The sequence below is a fragment of the Protopterus annectens genome, chromosome 2.part2, assembly GCF_019279795.1.
Source record: "Protopterus annectens isolate FY-2018-M chromosome 2.part2, PAN1.0, whole genome shotgun sequence".
Taxonomy (NCBI): Eukaryota; Metazoa; Chordata; order Ceratodontiformes; family Protopteridae; genus Protopterus; species Protopterus annectens.
The window spans coordinates 1,061,352,746-1,061,373,822 of NC_056730.1; the positions used below are offsets into that span (position 1 = coordinate 1,061,352,746).

The 21,077-nt window shown below is 41.1% G+C and overlaps 1 protein-coding gene across 1 annotated transcript in view; it reads left to right on the top strand.

Annotated features, from left to right (window-relative positions):
* The window catches only part of PCGF3 (polycomb group ring finger 3), a 664,227-nt gene that overhangs the window by 387,512 nt on the left and 255,638 nt on the right, over positions 1–21,077 (top strand). The window contains exon 4 of the mRNA XM_044064482.1: positions 12,594–12,704. Within this exon, the coding sequence (XP_043920417.1) occupies positions 12,594–12,704 (111 nt within the window). The remainder of the gene's footprint in view (positions 1–12,593; positions 12,705–21,077) is intronic.

Consider the following 21,077-nt stretch of genomic DNA (forward strand, 5'->3'; position numbering starts at 1 on the left):
AGTTGTTGTAGATGTCTTGTGAGGTACATACCAAAAGGGGCGTTGTACTCTATAACTGGTCTAATGAGTGATGAGTAGAGCGAAACAATGACCTCTTTTTTTTTTCTGGATGAGAAACCTTTTGTGATGAGGTGTGCCATGTAGAAGGATTTCCTGACTACTGCGCAATGTGATTATCAAAGGAGAGACTACTGTCCACCTGTGACCCAAGGTCTCATCACACTTTTGTTGTTAAGTATACTACTGCCTGTGTTGTAGTTCATGGATACAGAGTTTTTACCAAAGGGGATGACGATGCACTTTTTGGCATTGAGCTTGAGGCCATGGCTTTGACACCAGGCATCTGTCTCAGTGAGGCCCTTTTGTAGGATGTCCACATCGTTAGGAGTTTTGATTATGGCTCTTAGTTTGCAGTCATCTGCGAACTTCGTTAGCCAAAGACCTTCTGTGTTAGCCTGTACTTCAGAGAAGTAGATACCAAACAGGAGAGGACCCAGGACTTGAACCCTGTGGTACTCCACTTGTCACTCGTCTGAAGTCGGATTTGGAGTGTGCTACTTTCACAGTATGGGTTCTGTCAGTGAGCTAGTTGGCAACCCATCTTGTGACCTAGGGATTTATACCTAATTTAGTGAGTTTATCTGTAATTCCAGAGTGGGGGTGGTGTCGAAAGCCTTGGCGAGATCTAGATAGGCTGTGTGAACCACCTTACCCTTGTCTACGGCTTTGGTGACTGCTTCAAAGAAGTCCATCAGGTTTAGGAGACATGATCTGCCTTTTACAAACCTGAACTGGGTGGGGTCCAGAGTTTGGAGATTACCAATGTCTTTTGTTTATGAGTTTCATGATGATACATTCCATAGCCTTGCAGACCAGGCTCGTCAGGCTAATGGGGCGGTAGTTCCCGGGGTCCGTGGTGGCTCCCCCTTATGGAGTGGGATAATCATTGCTGTGCGCCATTCTGCAGGCACATAGCATGAGGTGAGGCTATGATTGAACATGGTACTTAGGTGGGGTGCCAGTTCATTCTGTAGTTCATGTAGAATGCAGCCTAGGATGTTGTCTGGTCCCATGGATGCTGTGTTCTTGGCTTTGGAGAGTGTGGTTTTTACCTGTGCAGCCGTGATTACAAGAACTTTGCATTCTTCCAGTATAGAGATGGGCTCTTTAGGGGATGAGAGGGGGGTAAAGTTAGCACTGAGCCTATCTGCCAGGATGTTGGCAATATCAGTTGGGTCTATATATTTAAGTGTGGAGAAAAAAGGCCCCATTCTTCCTCTACCTTGGTCTTCAGGGAAATTATCAGACTTTCATGACTAAATACCTTTTGTCTATCCTTGGCCACCTGAATAGGTGTGTTATTTATATGGAAGAGTCCGATTCAAAACAAGTTACGTCTCTGGTGGCCCAACCAATCCAGATGGCTAGGCATAGCATTTAATGTAGGTATGATGCTGTTGAGGTCGCCTCCAAAGCAGCTGCTACGGGCTCACGTATTAGGAGATATGCATGGCTATGCACTCAGCATCTCCCTGAAGATTTAACTCCTAGATTCTCTTCTAGACAGGGATCTTTTGTTTGGACCACAAGCAGCAAGCTTGTTCCAGACCATGCAACAGTAAGGGAGATTATGAAGGACTGCAGACAAATTTTGCTCACCTCTGTGCCCAGGTGCCAGAGAATGTACCCTGCTAAGTCCACCTCGTTTGTCTGAAGAGAGCATAGGCCTTCTCTGGAACACAAGAAAACTCGTAGGAAAAGATTCCAGGACAAACCTGAAAGGGACTTAAATCTGGGAGGCTTCCCTTCACAGATAAATCACTGTGACTGATTCCACACCCACCCACCCTCTTTCCTCTTTCTGGAAGGCTCTTGTCTATTACAAATTGAGGAATGATCACAGTTAACAAGTGAGTGCTTACCATTATCAAAAGAGGATACAGGATGTCCTGGAACTCCCTCCTTTCAAAGGTATTACTCCTCCTCTTACTCCATATGACCAGTTATACCTTTTTCCACTCATCCTCCAGGGCTTATTCTCCCATGATGCAGTAGAATACATTTCCCCCTTGGTTTGCAGGAAGTGGTTCTACTCCAGGCTGTTCCTGGTTCTAAGGAAAGGATGACAGTAGAGACTCATACTGGATCATTCCCAGCTCAACACCTTCTTCAGGGTATGCACATTCAGAATGCTCTCTCTTCAGACCCTTCCCATTTCTATTTATCCTTCCCCAGACCTTCCTTTCAACCTGAAAGATTCATACTGCATATTCCCATATGCCTGTCAAGCAGGAAATTTCTGAGGTTTTCTATTGGCTCATTATATTTTCAGTTTTATGCTTTCCCTTCAGGTCTTCTACTGCCCTGAGTTATCACAAAGTGCCTGGCTCTAGTAGTAGGCTTTTTTCAGGATAAAGGGAATAGAAGTATTCCATAACTATAGATGATTTGCTGATTCAAGCATCATTGCCTCAGACTCTTATTACTGCATCTCAAGTTCACTCTTGCCCTCCTGCGACTGGGGTTCACTGTTAATTTAATAAAATCGTCTCTCTAGCCCACTCAAGACCTAGTGTTCTTGGGTTGCATAGTAGACATCAAAAATGCATATAAGCCGCTTTGCCACAGGAGAAGGTGTAGAGCCTTACAGCCTGCTTCCAATCTCTCTCTTACCTCCCAAAGTCTGCCGAGCAGGGGAGATTCTCGGAGCACTAAGCTTCATGGCAGTGACCATTCCCATGCTACCCTAGCAAAGCTGCAAATTAGAAAGATAAAGTGGTGCATGAAAAATGTATTGTCTCAGCACTCTCATCTCCTGAACACACAGATTCTCCTTGTGTCTTGTCTGAAAAGGAAGATCCTTTGGTGGGTGTCACAAGTGAACCTCAACTTAGGGCTGTCCTTTAAGGTGCAGACTTCCCCAGTGAAGCTTGGAGGGCATGCATAGGAACTCACAAGGTCCAGGGCTACTAACAATCCAATCTCAAGACAGAATGCATCAACTTGAAGGAGATATGAGCTCTCTTTCACACCCTACAGGTTTTCACCCATCTCTGGAAATCAGAACCTCTAAAGGCATTCAGACAACGCAGCGGTCATGTGGTACATAAGCAAGGAGGAACAGTATCATAACTGTGTAGATTGGCTCAGACAGATTTTGATCTGGCTATCAAGGCAAACATTTTCCTCCAAGCAGTATGCATTCCCTCCCAGGACAATGTCCTGGCAGACTCCCTCAACAGGTCAATGGAAAACTGCCAAGAATTAATGCACAACAAAGAGGTCTTCCTTGACATAGTCCACAAAGAAAGTACACTACAGATAAACTTATTTGCCTCAAAAAAACAACAAAAACTTCCTCTCTTTTGCACAAGGATACCTTGCCCACAGGCTTGCAGGAGCAGATACCTTGTCTTTCTAGTGGATAGGAAGGATGTTCTTCGTGTTTCACTGTTGCAGTCATTACAATTGGGTTATCCTGCTGGCAAGCTACCCTCAGTCGGCCTGAATTTCAAAGTCTAGGTCTAGTGTTGGTTGCTGTCTCCTCTTCCCTGACGTCAGTGCGCCAGGGGTATAAAAGATTTAGCCGACACCATTTTCTTCAGTCTTTCTTGCCGCGCGGTGCTCGAAGAAAAAGCAGTTCGCAAGTGCCGGTCGGCCGACTCCTGATATTTTTGTGTTCAATTTTCAGATCCGAAGTCTTCACTAAAAGCTAAGTACCCCTTTGGGGGAACTTTTTTTTTGCTCCAGACCGATGTCAGAAAAAGTTAATAATTGTATTTCTTGTGGGAAGCAAATACCTCATAAGGCCTTTCATTCTTACTGTAGTCCTTGCCTAAGCCCTGACCACGACGTTGCTAGTTGTCGGTTTTGTCTAGATTTAACCAACGCACTATTAAGTGTCGGTACGATTTTGCATTTCACTATTTAGGCAAGAGACAGAATATGAATCTTCAGATCAGGTTTCCATTTCATCTGATTCCTCTTCTGATCGGGAATACTCTGTTCCTCCCTATTAGGATTCTGATGCTGAAGAAATCTATTCCTTCAGTCTCTCCTCATGAGGATTATTCTTTTGGGGAAACTTTACATACCATGAGGGAGCATTTTCACTGGGAGAGCCAAGATTATTCAGAATCTAAGAAAAAGCTCAGAGACTTCCTTTTACTACCACAACACAGGCCCCTAGCTATTCCACCTGTGTTAGACATTGTAGATGATGTATTTTCAGAGTCCAGTCTGACCCCTGACTCCTTACCTCCAGCTCCTGTTAAGCCGGACAGGTACTACAGGGTTCCTGACTTTCATAAATTCCTTTTCAAAAACCCTGCTGCTGACCCAGAAACCATCTCTCATGGTCCCAAAGGGGTCAAGGCTTCCACTGCAAAAAAATCCTACTCCCTCTGACAGGGATTCTATGGCACTGGATAGATGGGGAAAAACGATTTACACTTCTGCTACCTTGGCTATAAGGGCTTTAAATTGTCAGTTTCATATGCTCAAATATCAGCAGTATATTATGTCACTGCTTAAACAGAAAATGTTGATAAATTCTGAATGTGCAGAAAACAAAGAAATGCAGGATTTATTGCATGCAACTGAACAAGTTTGAAAGCATACTTTGCAATGTGGTTTTGATTCTCTGGAGGCCTCCTGCAGGGCCGCAGTTATGGGTTCTGTCATTAGGAGGCATGCTTGGTTAAAGGAACAAAATCTACCTGATTATGTTAAGGCAAAATTATTAGATGCTCCATTACAGTATGATGCTTTGTTTGGTGTTAAAGCAGAAGGTGTTAAAGAAAATGGAGGACAAAGCTAAATCTATGCAAACAGTCAAGGATTTCTTACAGGTACAGCCACCAAGATTTAGCAGACACTGGCCTCCTTTCCAGTGTCAGACAGGTCACAAAGGGGCAGATACAAACACCCTAGAGGCAGATCCCAGCCCCAAGGTTCGTACAGGTCTAAACAATGGGGTGCTTCTACCTCCAAAACTGGAGAAGACAAATCACAGCCATACAGGAAACAGTCCCAATGACTTCCCCCCCCCCTGCCTGCGCCAAGTACTTATCTTCTTGCAGCACCTTTAGGGGGAAAACTAGGACTTTTTTCTCAAAATTGGCACATAACCCAGGGCAAATGGGTCTTAAACATAGTGTCGCAGGGCTACAAGTTTCACTTCCATACCTTGCCAAGGGCAAACAGTTGGCCAGACCTGCCAAAACATCAATGGGCAGAGGCACAAAAACAAGTCTCATCCCTCATGGACATGAGGGCCATTCAACAAGTACCAGAGCAAGAGCACAGACAAGGATTCTATTCAAGACTGTTCTTGGTACCCAGAAAGGACAAAGCCTGGAGACCAATGCTGGACCTATCTATTCTAAACACATATCTGGATATTCCAAAATTCCAAATGTTGACTCTACAGCAGCTTCTGCCCATGGTGGGCAAGAAGGCTTGGCTTGTGGCTTTAGATCTAAAAGAGGCATACCTGCATGTCCCAATCAGACAAACATGCAGAAGATACCTCAGATTCAAAGCTGGCTCAATGCACTACCAATTCTCTGCACTGCCCTTTGGCTTATTTACTGCGCCCAGGGTCTTCACAGAGTGCCAGGCACCAGTAATTGCATTCTGCAGACAAAGAGGAATTACAAATACATATCCTTACTTGGACGACTGCCTCATTCAAGCAGAGAATAAGGACATTCTACTACAGCATCTGGCGTTTGTAAAGAGATTACTACTATGCCTAGGGTACACTATGAATGATCAGAAATCAAAACTAGTACCCTCTCAAGAGATAATATTCCTGGGTGCAAGCTTAAATACAACTGCCCAGATGGCTTATCTCACGCCAGACAAACAAAGGCAACTGACTATTTCAAACTGTTGGCAACAAAGGCCCAGTTATCTGCAAGAAAAATTCTGCAGGCTTTGGGGGTTCATGGCATCCTGCATTCTACTAATTCCATATGCAAGACTGCATGAGGAATAAGGATGTTTTGATGATCACTATTGATGTAATAGAACTTTTTCCAAGCATACCTTATGACATAGGAATAGATTGGTTCTCTGACATCTTAACAAATTTAGTGGGTTAAGTAACAGATTAAACTACTTAACTGACAAATTTATAGAAATTAAATTTCAAACTATATATTCTACAATGGAGAATATTTCAGGCAAAGAAGGGAAGGGGGGTAGCCATGGTGCTTTCCCTTTGTGCTTCATCCTACACAAACATTGTTTTACACAAATGGGAGCAAAACTACATACATAACATCTAATTCTTTTAGTACATTCTTTTTTTGAAGATTTATTTGATGTTTATTGTGTGTGGCAGGGACCTAAAGAATGCTTTTTAATTTTTTATACATTAATACAACAACTAACTTTTTGTCATTTACTTATGCTCTCAGTACCAACTCTTCATTATTTGGATATGTATATAAGTAGAGGGATTTGAGGAGAACATTTTTTGTTTACTGTTTATTATAGGAAACCTTTATTTTCCAACACATTTTATACACCCTTTTTTCAAAAAGGGAATTAAAAGGGAATTATAAGGAGTTCGTCAGTCAGAGCATGCGAGAAAGCTTTTTCCTGGGAAGCTTTTCTGACCTAACCGGACTCTATACTAGATGCTTTATGCTATGAGCTAATATATACCCCTACAGAGATAATAGAAAGAAGAAAAGAGATTCTAAGATCCAAAAAAGAGATTCTAAGTTCCCTTTTGTTTCTAAATAAAAATTACAACTATTAATGACACAACAGTACAAATATTCAGCACATACACTCAAGATGCAGCATTTATTAAAGCATACACATTTATGCTTTTGGCCTATGCTTACATCAAGAAGACATTAAAAAAGAAGACATTAAAAATTAATTATCCCATTAATAAAAACTATTTTTTTAAAAAAAAGAACAGAATTCAGCACAAGGAATATTAACAACACCTGACAAGGAATAGGAAAAATGGAATAGCTTCCCATGGGAAGAATGGGACCTTGCAGATGGTATTAAATGACAAAAAAAGTTTTTATCCAATGCTGAAAAAGACCTTGAGAGCACTGGGGCACCACAATTGTAATACAATGGTATAGTCTATTAAATACACATGTATTTTTATTTTGGTTTTATGTTTTAAAAACTACTAGAAACACTTAAAAAATAAATATCCGGAATACTACGAAAATAATAAGAAAAAGAAAAAAAGAATACTTCTTTCAAACACTCTTACACATGACAACATGAATTTAAAATTTAAATTTATATTCTACCAAAGACAATACCCAGAGGGGACTGGAAACTTAGAACAAGTTACCAATGACCCCAGGGGAGATAAACTAGAACTATTTGGAAACTAAGGAGTGAACCTGGGAAATTAGCAATAATAAAATATAGGAAATGAGGTATGAAATAAATTATTTATTATTTTTAGTTTATTTTCCTCATGTGAAATAATTATTATATTGCTTTATCTTAATCATATTTAACATTCATATTTAATTTTTTGAAAAAAAAATACAAAGACTTATTCATACATTAATTTTTGATTTTTTGCATAAACAATAATATTTAGTAATAAAATTAAATATTTAATAAATTGTTAGTGTAATATAAATTATAAATATTTATTAAAAATAAATTCTTTTTTTATATGCATATATAAAATTTTTTTAACTTTAAAAACTTTTAGATTTTTATTATTTATTATTATTATTATTATTATTATTATTATTATTTATTATTATTTTTATTATTTTATTTACTCATATTAATTTATTTATTATAAATTTTTTTAACAATCAACAAAATTTTTAAATAGGAAACCAAATTAGAAAAACTAACTTTAACTTTAATTTACATTTACTTTTGTTTTGATTAACATTTTAAGACATTACATTTTGTCAAGTTTAAAAGAATGCTTAATAAATTTTTTTGACACTATGACTTTATTATTGTTTATTTTTGTTTCATTTTATTTGCCAAATTAATATTTTAATTTTTTAATCAATTAGTTAATATATTTATTTTATATGCAATTATTATTGATAAAATGTGAAAAGCTAATTGCAAGCTTTGGTGTTCGTGGTTTGTCATGTGTTTGTTTTTTGGAGTTTTGTGGTGGGGTTTAATATTCTTATAGGTCTTGGTTTTGTCTTTTGGACTTTTTGTTCTTTTTTTACTATTTTTAGTATTGCTTTATTTTTTGAAATCAACTCTTTTTGAATGTACTGCCACAGTCATTCATTGTGAACACTACTTTTTTTACAACAACTTTTGAAAACTGGTCCACAGTCATTCACTTGTTCCGGTTTTGTTTTGTTAAACTTCAATGGTACCGAAAAAGTGTTTGGACTCAACATTGCCACAGCCTGGAAACAATAGTTACTCTCATTCCCTGCCTGCAACAGGAATTTCGATGGTGAGCGAAGGCCTGTCACCAGAACAAGGGACAGCCATTCACTCTACCCCCAGCCACACAGACATTAACAATGGATGCATCGGATTATGCCTGGGGAGCCCACCTGGCAGGAAGATGTATTCAAGGCACATGGTCCGCAAACCAAATGCATCTACATATCAATCAAAAAGAGATGCTAGCTGTTCAAAATGCCCTGACAGCCTTCAAGGACCTACTTCATCCGGGACGACTACTGATAAAGACAGACAATAACCACGGTCATGTGGTATATAAACAAGCAGGGAGGCACTCATTCTTACCCCCTTTGCAGACTGGCCATGACTTTGTGGGACACAGCATTGACTTACCAAGTACATCTACAGGCACAATTCCTGCCAGGAAAGGTAAATTCTCTGGCAGACGAACTAAGCAGAAACCTCATGGATCTCCACGAGTGGAAATTGGATCCACAAGTCTTCAGCATGGTAACAAGGAAATGGGGATGTTCGGACATAGATCTATTTGCCTCACCTCACAACTGCCAACTAAAGAGATTCTGCACAAGGACTTATCACAGACAAGCATGGAAAGTGGATGCCCTATCTTGCAGCTGGAAAAACTTAACAGTGTATGCCTTTCCTCCTCTGCCTCTCCTCCCCAAGGTACTCCTAAAGGTCAGACAGGAGAAGCCAAAAATGATACTGATTGCCCCAGACTGGCCACTCCAGTACTGGTATCCAATCCTAAGGAACATGTCTCAATGCCCAGCCTGGACCTTACCTCAAGTGCCTCATCTACTGTCCCAGCAGAACAATCCGATCCTGCACAGCCAACTCAAGACCTTAAATCTGGCAGCATGGTGGATAATGTAGTCATACAAAACACACCTCTCACTAAACGATGGATGTCATTTTGGAGGCCAGGAGGCCTAGTAGTAGAAAATCCTATGCTGGAAAATGGAAGAGATTCTGTGCTTGGAACCAGGCACAAGGAATTGACACAGCTGTACCAAATATTCCTCAGATTTTGCAATACTTGACTGAGATGCTGGACAAAGGCCTATCCTTTTCATCTATAAAAATTCATGCCTCTGCCATTTCGGCTCATTACAATACAGAGCCACCAATCTTTTCTCATCCTTTATTAAGGCGGTACCTCAGAGGGGCCAAAAATTTAAGGCCTCCAAGGAGATCACAAATACCTGCATGGGACCTCAATTATGTCTTGGAAAAACTCACCCTGCCTCCTTTTGAGCCATCCCCTACAGCTGATATAAAAGTTTTTATCTTGGAAAGCAGCTCTGCTCCTAGCAATAATTTCTGCAAGACGAGTCTCAGAGCTACAGGCACTCATGGCTGTGGAACCTTTTATGATTTTTTATCCAGACAGGGTTTCTCTGAGGACAAACCCGACATTTATGCCTAAGGTAGTGTCCAATGTGGCACTTAACCAAATTATTCATCTGCCTATCTTTTATCCAAATCCACAGAATAAAGGGGAGAGAATTCTGCATTCTTTGGACATACACAGACAGCTATGCTTCTATTTGAACAGAACCAAAGCTTTCAGAAAGACAGAGAAATTATTAGTGGCATAATGCTGCAGGATCACAAGGAAAGGCTGTCTCAAAGCAGACTATTTCAAAGTGGATAGGCCACTGCATTCGTTTCTGCTATTCACAACATGGCAAGCCAGTACCTAAAGGCATTAGGCCACATTCAACCAGAGCAGCAGCCACTTCAGTAGCCTTCCTCAGGGGAGTACCAACCAAAGATATTTCAGAGGCTGCTACTTGGAGTTCAGTGCACACCTTCACAAAGCACTATCACTTACCACTCTACTCTAAATCCAAGGCAGGCTGTGCCACTGCAGTTCTGCAGGGCCTAATAGCCGCTCCTAATGCTATTTAGCTCCAGCCTCCCAACCTTAGCTTTGGGATTCAACCCAATTGTAATTACTGCAATAGTGAAACATGAAGAACGTAGTACAGTTGTGTACACTTACCATAAATGCAAATGTTCAAGTGTATTCACAGTTGCAGTCCAGGTTACCCACCCGCCATCCCCCATTTTTTTGCTGGAACTTATCTGTACTTCTCTATTCTATACAACCTATGTGGTGTATTTGCTTGTAGATGAAGGCAAAATGTATACTTTGGTGCATGCATTTTTTATTGACATATTTTTAGCCTACCCTTTTGGGGGAATCTGACATCTGGGGCAAGAAAAACTGAAGAAAATGGCGCCGGCTGCATCTTTTATACCCCTGGCGCACTGACGTCAGGGAAGAGGCGACAGTAACTGACGCCGGACCTAGACTTTGGAATTCAGGCCGACTGAGGGTAGCCTGCCAGCAGGATAACCCAATTGTAATGACTGCAACAGTGAATACAGTCGAACATCTACATTTATGGTAAGTGTACACAACTGTACTTTCCTTTGCTGGGGCAGATAAGTTCCCTTTGGAGGAAAAAAAAAACCTTTCCATTTTCTTTTGTGTTGCTGTTTTCACTTTTCTCTTCAGGCTGCTAGCTTATAGATAGTCTGGATTTACATGCAAAGATCCGCTTATGTACCCCTATGCTCACAGGCTGAGGTCCTAGATAGGATGTATGGCTTATGGAAGATTTTAGGCTGTGGTACACCAGCTGGATGTCAGTGGTGAAAACCCATCTGTTTGGAATACTGCAGCAGTTAAGTAGGACAATGATGGTTATGGTCAATTCTGTACTGTTTTTGCTTTTATATGGATAGACTCATTTCATAGTTGCAGGTGAGAAGATTTTTGAGATTCATGTAAACATTTTTTTTTTGTGTTGTACAATGGTAAGAGATGCATTTAGCATGCTAATATGTGTAATTAAAGTAAAATATCTAGTAATAGTCAAGTCATGTTTTTCTTTTAATATATTTGCTATATCTTGTTTAAAGTTTAGTTCTAGGATTTGCAGTCTGCACACCAGAAATACAGTAAGCATTGAATGCAACAGTCAGTGCCAGTTCACTAAATTGGTAGCAGGCATGTTAAAGCTGACATATGACAACAGATTTAAAAGTTGAGCCACATGTTTAAGTTACAGGTCAATAAGGAGAGATGAAGTAATAGTGGGGAGGGAAGAGAAAGGGTGGTTTATTTAATACTTGAAGTCAAGGAGTAAACATGGTTCAAAAAAGGACAAAAATCACACCTAGATTTTATGGTCTGTTAGTACAGCAACATAATCTTGGATTAGTTAAGAAGGAATGTCTTGTTAGTGGTGTTATTTGATTAAGTGTTTCGGTGATGGAAAATTTGTCTTATTTTAATTTGGGTTGCAGCCTGGGACCAATCTACCCCCCCCCCCCCAATAGTCTTAATTTCATGGCTCTCTAAAGTCCTGTACTCTAACCTTGTTAATGTTGTCAGCTTGTTACAATATGACATGAGCACCATCAGTGGCCATAGTTATTGTAGATTATTGACTTTTAATTGTGTTCCATGCCCTGTAATCGAGTATGCTTCGCATACATAGGCTTAAGGTATTTGCCTTATCCAGCCAGCGACAATCCAGAAGTGCAGTAACCCCAGCCTCCTTCACTAGCGAGGGTAGAGTCATTTTCTTTTGTGCCGCCTCTGACATGAGAAAATGGACCATTGGTGGCTACATCATCTGCTCAGTGATGATGATAGTTCTGCAGTGGATACGTGGCTGTGTGGTATACAGGCAAGTAAGCGAATGGAGCTGCCTGAGGGCTGTTTTCATGTTTAGAAGTGACTGCCCCTTCTCTGCTGTGTATCAAAAGCACTTTCCTACTTTGTGATGTGCTGGCAACGTGGTCAGTGAAAAAAATGTCACATCCTTTAGATTTTCAGAGCACTGGCCCTGCTGAACACCCCAAAGTTTTTAAAACAATTTTAGTTTGGGAGTACCTTTATAGAGAAAATATTTCTTTAGTATTAATTACTAGTGTCTGAGACATCTACAGCATTGGCAGCAGCATTTCATTTTATGCATACATACTGTGTACATCGTAATTGTTTTTTTAGAACTTTTGGGACATTTTTGTCATTGACTAAGGTGAGGGTAAACTAATTAGTTTAGAGGGAAATCATGATAAATAGCACTTACTGTTTCTGTACACGTTATACTGAGTGGTAACTGTTTATTTTTAATGTGCATTGCTGTTTTAAACAGAGGAAATGAGAAAACAGAGGGAATTCTATCAGAAACTTGGCATGGAAGTCCCTGGGGACATAAAAGGTGAGACGTGTTCTGCCAAGCAACACTTAGATGCTCATCGTAATGGTAAGTTGGTCTTCTTCCAGGGTAGGATCAGCCAGTTTGTTGCTGCACTGCAGTAAACGTTTTGCATGTGAAGTCAACCACATGGGCTGATGAGTCTCAAAGGCATCAACTTATGTCTTCTCGTTGTCTGCATGATTTAAATGTTTTAGATGTAAACAGCAGTAAACATTAATATTTACTGCATGCTTCTAAGCCCACATTTGTCACAAGGATTGAATTCACAGTAACCTGAAAGTCTGGGAAGCCAAGTGACTTGATCAAGTTCTGCACTGTAATTGTAAGCTGATGAGATGCTTTCTGTCTACTCTTATTGATGCTGGTGATTATAAAATTGGAGTGATTCACATCAGGGGAACTGTAAACCAGTCTGAAGTTGACCATATGTTTCTGTTCATTTGAAAAAAATCATTTTGGTTTATTTTGTTTTATGATGTTTTGACTGATTGTAAGCTGGTTTCTTATTTTGCTGCAAATCCCCAAATCCTCTGCATCCAGCATAGCCGTAAGGTAAAGTGGGACATTTGATAATTTGTTGTATGAATCAGTTTCTTTAGGTTTTATCACTTGTTTGCTTGACCCTCTGTTGTCCTGGATCCAACTACAATTATGGAGGCTTATAGTGCATCTCTTGGGTAAAGTAGACAGTAAAAGCCTTTCACTTGTATTTTAAATGCTTTAAAATGTACTTCAGGCTTATGTCGCTCCAGTTGTACGTTTCTTACTGTGAGATTAACAGCAAAACAAGCAAGTGTTCACTAGGGGTTCAACTACTGCTCACTCACACTGTTACAGCACTTGGAATTGGCATAATGACATGGCAGGTTGGTCTCTGGCAGACTTGTAACTTTAAACTTGTTTTGGGAAAGAAAAAAAAGCTTCAAGTTTTAACACGTTGTGCTACCTTCACAGATGTGTTCACTACTGGGGGTCCTGGGGTGTTTATTAGTAGACATGAGCTAAGCAAGCTTGGTCTGGGATTAATCTTTCATTCTGCTATGAAAAATAAACTGAAATGTTTGTGAATATAAAGTAATCTAAAATCACTTCTGGAGTAATCCTGTAACTGCTGTGCCCACTGTGTTTTAGGGGATAGTGTGATACTTCTTCAGGAGAGGAATAGTGGCATTTCTTTGCAATCTTACATGGGTTTCCATATTTAGTAAGTTTACTCTGACAGAATCTTTAACTGAATGTTATGAATTTACATCTTCCCCTTTGAATTACATTTTGCAGAACTGCTTAGCCTTTATATTTTCTGATAATATGTATAGTAGAAATTAAGAGTGCTAAATATGCGTAGGTAACACTGACAGTGAAAGTTACTGCATTTCAAGTAAATACAAAAAAAATCTTTATCATTGCCACTAATGGTTAACTGTTGTGGTTGTAGTTTTTGACAGACCACAGACTGGCAGTCTGTCTGTGATGCTGGCCAGTATTTATAGATGAGACACCAAGCTAATGTACGCTGTAAATTCGATAATTAGCATAGTTTCTGTGTTTCATTGTAATTTGTAGATAAAGTAAAGGCTTTTCCATGTGTAGTAGTCAGACTTTGATTTACTTCTGCAGCAACCCTATTGGCAGAAATTATATAATACTGTTTTGCATCCTAATGCATTTTATTGTACCACACTTAACTGTAGTACAGCATTATTGTGCTTGGTCAGCTCAATCAACTTTTTTATTATTTTTTTAAGCTTTTAGTCTTAATGAAAATTAACATGCGCATCATTTTCAGCATTTCATTCCAAATTGTTTTTCAGTAGGCAGAAAGCAGAGAGGTGCATTTGTAGCTATAGGTTTGTTTTAGGTATAGCAGCTCTCAGCAGAATTTTTCTGCAACAAGTGAAAACGGACTGTTTCAGGAGGATTACATCTGCAGTGCTGCAGACTTCAGAGTAAGCAGTTAAAAACATGGAAGAGGATGTTCTTGCAGATTATTGCTGCAGTATTTTCATAGGTAGATTGGATTTAACAACAGATGGACATCAACCTTCTGGCCATCAAGAAGAGCTTGCTGTACCTGTACCAAGCATGAGGGTGCACCGCCCCCAAGGAATTCAACAGGTTTAACTGTAAGGAGAACCCATGCCATCTTATTTTTCTTTCTCTTTCTTTTTGTTTCTGGTCCCCCTCTAACCTTCAGTCCTCCAGCTGGCTGCTCTGTTAACCCATTCATTCCCTCTGGTCAAGAGCCATATGGTGTATTCTGTCTCATACGAGCAAGGAGTGAGTATGCTGGGAGTAATGCTGTCATAGATGCAGGGTATTAACATTTTTACTTCAGCACTGCATTTTCCCCACAAATGCATGGTGATCCTATGGTGTTGGGTGTGCAAGTCAGCATTACACATATGTTACTTGCTTCCACATGTTACATAAGCCTAGAAATGATTTGCCACCCAGGGTAAATACCTCCATTGTCTCTGTTCTGATTTCCACAGTGGAGCCAGAATGTAGCATACATTCAAGGGGCTTGTAGCTCTTCCTTCATGAGGGAGCTGAGAGAGCTTAGCCATATATTCTTCTCTGGTCACAGTCACCCAGCACTATGCCTACTTATGGGACTTGGGTCATCTGGGTCATTTGTCAGGACTTTAATCCCTTTATGCCAAAGAGATAACATATTAATTTTTTTAAAGCTAGGGTGAGTGGTCTTAACTTCTCCTGAATGTTTGTGGCAAAAAAGGAATGAATGATGATTTCCCATTTCAGCACTTGCATTTTTGCTTATTATGGTATTGTTTGGGGTGCAGCATTTGTATTTTTTGAGAGTGGCCATCCTGGGAAAAAGTCAACAGTTCTTTCTCTGAAGGGAGCATTCCCTATAAGAAATTCCATTTACAGTTGTACATGGGTTACACTACAAGATGACAACTCCAGGTTTTTCTGTGCCACAAGGACATCTCTGTTAGAGATTAATAAAGGCCAATATTTAAGTAGGGTGAGGTGTAAAGGAGCTGTTAACAGCACAAAAATTATACTTTTGAGTTTTTGCAGATAGAAGTAGTCAAGCCATAAGCAATTCATCTATTGTTGCGGTACATGTTTTTGAAGACATGTTTGATAACACCTAATTAGATTCTGGTATTCATCAGCTAAAAATCTTGTTTTATTAAGGTGTATTGACCAGGAGTTTTATAAAAGTCCTTTGGAATGCCTTTTATTTCTTTGGATGCTTTGCAGGGGTCCAAGCTGGTTACTGGTTTAGATACCCTCTTCTAAGTGACAGGGAGAAGAGTGCCACATTTAGATTCAGTAAAAAGGTTTATACCTCTGCCATCCTGGGCATCAGAACTATATAATATGTGGTGTATATGCTCCATTATCATGGGAATGTTTTCAGGCGGTTTGAAAACATGGCCAATGAAACTGATGATGATTTTTTGAAAGAAAGGTGGTAAGGCTTTCTTGGGCAGCAGGCACAGTAAGGAAGCACTCTGTATGGCTGTAGCACTGTAGATTTCTGTACTAGTCACTCTAGCAGTGATGAATGCATGCATGGCTTAGAATTCAACCTATGTCAGATTATGTGAAACCGAGTTTTCTGACTGCACTCATGGACAGGTTATATTTTGGTACTCCTCCTCAGGAGATATTTACAAAAACATGGAGGAGGGAAGAGATAACGTCCTCCAATCCATAGCTACTTTAGGAGCTAACCTACTAAGCAGTTGCCCATTTTTAGAAAACAAAGCTGTGTCATTACAGATAAGAAGCAGTTAAAAATTAAGATTGCCTTGACAAGAGATCAGCCTGAGTAACAAGCGATTAGATCAGTGAGAGTAGGTCTGTGCTAGATATATCAAGTTTTGATTTATACCCTTTTTCCCCCTCTCTTTTTCTCTTTCATCTCCTCTGCCACAAAAAGATCTGTGTGGTAGAATCCCTTGCTTTTGGAAGAAGTGATTCCTCATTATCTTGAACAGATGGGGAAGGCAAATTGCAGTATTGGGTTACAACATAGAATTTTCCAAGTTTCCTTTTTTTTTTTTTTTATTAACAGGCCTCTGATAAAGAATCCAGGTATACCTTTTTGAAGCCATGTTCGGCAGCATTTATAACAGTGCTGAAGAGGTTGTTCTAGCAGTAGAGTGTGGATGGTTTTCCACTTGATTTTGAGATTGCCAGTTGTCTCTTCCTTGAGTGCATATTTGTAACACTGAAGTGATACAAAGTTCTTACCATGCTGTCTTTTTCTTTTATGTTTTAAACACAGCTTTACTGAGTTATCACTTTTGACATGGGCAGTCATGCATTTATATAAATGAAAACAAATGATATTGACATTTTTTTCATTTGCAGGCAGTATACATCACTTCTATACAATCATTGTCAGTCAACCATTATATAGCTAATTCAATTCCTGTCTTCCCTTAAACCTCATTCCTCCTCCAAAACATTATTCTGCCTGTATTGTCCACACTATTCACATTTTTATGCAATTTGCTCCAACCCTTTTCTAAAGGTCCCACTTCCAGTTCTTTCAACTCTGTTACTGTATTCACTACTTCTAGTACCGTTTGTTTAGACTTCAATTTCCATGATGTCCTTCAAGGATGCATCTGCAGTCCTAACATATGGATTGTCCTGCCTCAGGCAGCCCTTCGGTCATCCGGATTCCAAAGTCTGGGTCTGGCCTCGGCTGATGTCGCACTTCACCCGACGTCATAGCTGCTGTTTATTGGGTATAAAGGCATCAGCCGACGCCATTTTCCTCAGTCTTTCTTGCCGCGAGGTGCCCGAAGCAGAAGCTGTTTGCAAGTGCCGGTCGGTCAGATCCAGAGATTTCTACTACCGAAGACTTCTAAAAAGCTAAGCACCCCGTTGGGGACTCTTTCTTGCCTCAGCCGATGTCAGACAAAGTAAATAATTGTTTAACTTGTGGGAAACAAATACCTCATAAGGATTTCCACTCTTACTGCCTTCCTTGCTTAGGCCCAGACCACGACATATCAGCTTGTCTAGCCTGTGCTTCCTTCAACCGACGGACACCTAAACGTCGGTCGGAGTTTGCAGAGGAGTTTTTTGGTCCCGCTTTTGCATACAAAATGCCGTCGGAGACTCCGACTACTCAATTAGCTAAAAAGCGCAAGGAAAAGGACCGACACTCGCGGCCTGCGGTTTTGGCTGAAACCACGGTTAGGCCAACCGCGAGTGTCTCGGTTTCGGCTGAAACCGAGCCCCCGGTTCTTCGGCCGAAAGCATGTCTCCGATAGTCGAGGCCTCACAGAGCATGGCTGAATCTGCTACTGAATTTACTGCTACAGAAGCAGGCACCCAGGATTTGTCAGACACTATTCCTTTAGACATATCTACCCCTGCACGTGGGGCTGCTAGACCCCCTGCTTCTATGTCTATCAAGGCTTTTGCCAGGGCTAAAGCAGCTAAATCTTCTAAGGCCTTACCTGCTAAAACTCCTTCACATAGGCCTACCTCTAGTTCCCAAATGCTCAGCCTGGCTGAGGATCTCATTTCTTTGATCAGGGGATCCCAACCTCACCCAGACAGGGCCTCTCAGCCCCCTCCAGACAAGAGGCCTAGGACTGAACCCCTGGAACCTGTCTCTACAGATTATTCCTCTGATGACTCAGACATTTCAGACCCTCACGAAGGCCCATATTCTCCTTATGAGGATTCTGATGCAGAAGACTCCATTCCTTCTGCTTCTCCTCCTGAAGAATTTTCCTTTGGGGAAGCCTTGCATGCTGTGAGGGAACATTTCCAATGGCAGGGCCAGGATTTTTCAGATTCAAGGAAAAGGCTAAGGACCTTTTTACACTTACCACAGCATAGGCCTTTAGCCATTCCGCCAGTACTAACAGTTGTTTATGATGCATATAATGTTGCCTGTACTGCCCCTGATTCTCTTCCTCCGGCCCCTGCCAAGCCAGACAGATATTACAGGGTCCCGGACACACATTACCATTTGTATAAGGCTCCTGTTGCAGACCCTGAAACCATTTCACAGGGCCCTAAAGGTGTGGCAGCTGCCTCTGCCAAAAACCCTCTTCCCTCTGAAAGGGAATCTAGAGCATTAGAGAGATGGGGTAAAAAGGTTTATACTTCTGCTACTCTTTCGGCCAGGGCCTTGAACTGTCAATTTCACATGATTCAGTACCAGGAATTTTTGTTAGACCAGATAAACAAAAAACTGTCTTCTCCTGAACCTTTAGACCGCAAGTCCCTTCAGGATTTGGTACATAACTCTCAGCAGGTCAGTAATCATTTCTTAAAATGTGGCTATGATGCACTGGAGGCTTCCTTTAGATCAGCTATGACTGGAACAGTGATTCAAGGCATGCCTGGTTAAAAGAACAATCCTTACCAGACCATGTTAAGTCAAAACTCCTAGATGCTCCCATGGAGAAACAAAGTTTGTTTGGCTCCCCTGCACAGGAGGTTCTAAAGAAGGTGGAAGAAAAAGCAAAATCTGTCCAAACAGTCAAGGATTTCTTACAGGTCCAACCTCCGAGGTTTAGCGAAATTGGCCTTGAAGAATTGGTCCTTTCCAGACAACCCCAGGCGCAGAGAGGCAGAAATAGACGCCCCAGAGGCAGAGGTCAATCTCGGGGTGCCTACAGGGGGCGTCAGTGGCAACCTACCAACCAGAGAAATACTGCCACAGATTCAACTACAACCACTTCCACAGGGCAGACACAATGACTTGGCTCTAGTTCCGCCTACCAGGGAACAACTGGAAGCACCCTTGGGCGGAAAGCTAGCCTTATTTTCCGACAACTGGCATTACATTACAGGAGACAAATGGACTTTACAAACAATAGACAAGGGCTACAGGTTTCACTTCCACACTCTACCAAAAAAGAGAGGAATGCCAAACCTACCACCAAGCCAAAAAACAGACGCTCTAAGACAAGTCAACAACTTACTAAGGATGAGAGCTATAGAAGAGGTACCGCCTATGGAACAAGGCCAAGGATTTTACTCCAGGCTTTTCCTTGTACCAAGAAAAGAAAATCAATGGAGACCTATTCTAGACTTGTCCGCACTGAACACATACCTCATTGTTCCAAAATTCAAAATGCTGACCCTCCAGCAGCTTCTTCCCATGCTGGGCAAGGAGTCTTGGCTGGTGACTCTAGATCTCAAGGAGGCATACCTGCACGTCCCTATACGACCAGATTGCAGAAGACACCTCAGATTTCTTGCAGGATCAGAGCATTATCAATTCTCAGCATTGCCTTTTGGCTTATCTACTGCCCAGAGTATTCACGAAATGCCTGGCATCAGTAATTGCTCATTGCAGGCTTCAGGGAATTCAAATTTACCCATACCTGGATGACTGCCTAATACAAGCGGACAACAAGGCAAAATTAACAAAAGATTTGGAAAATGTCATACAACTGTTGCAAGCCTTGGGATACACAGTCAACATGCAAAAGTCAAGACTAGTACCATCCCAAAGGATAACTTTCTTGGGTGCAGAACTGGATACATCAACTCAGATGGCTTTTCTCACAGAAGAAAAACAAAAGCAACTACCAGCCTACTTCATGACATTAACAACACAAACTCGGCTTACTGCAAGGAAAGTCCTGCAAGCCCTGGGATACATGGCATCATGCATAATATTGGTTCCACATGCCAGGCTGCATATGAGAAAGCTACAATGGTACCTAAGGAATGTATGGTCTCAACACAAGCACAGTCTAGAAGCCCAGATTCCAATAATTCCATGCCTGAAGCAAGAATTCCTGTGGTGGGCTCAGGCCTGTCAGTGGAACAGAGGCTTGCCTTTCCACAAACCTCATCCAAGCCAGACCATCACCACGGACGCCTCAGACCTAGGATGGGGGGCACACATGGTGGACAAGTGTATTCAAGGCCTATGGACCCAAGACCAGCTGAATCTACACACAAATCTAAAGGAGATGCTGGCAGTGAAACATGCGATCCAGGCATTCAGACCACTCCTTCAACAGGGTCATCTTCTGATAAGGACCGACAATGCCACAGTCATGTGGTACATCAACAAACAGGGAGGTACACATTCATATCCTCTATGCCGGATGGCAATGGACCTGTGGAATGTGGCCCTGAATCTCAACATTCAACTTCAGGCCAGATTTGTACCAGGAAAAGAAAATTCTCTAGCAGACACCTTAAGCAGAACTACCACGGATGCTCACGAATGGATGCTGCATCCAGATATCTTCAAAGCCATAACAAAGAAATGGGGACTACCAGAGATAGACCTGTTCGCCTCCCCACACAACCACCAATTGAAGAAATTCTGCACAAGAGCATACCACCCACTTGCTTGGAGGGTGGACTCCCTTTCCTTCAGCTGGAGAAACCTGACAGCATATGCATTTCCACCTCTTCCCTTGATGTACAAAGTTCTACTGA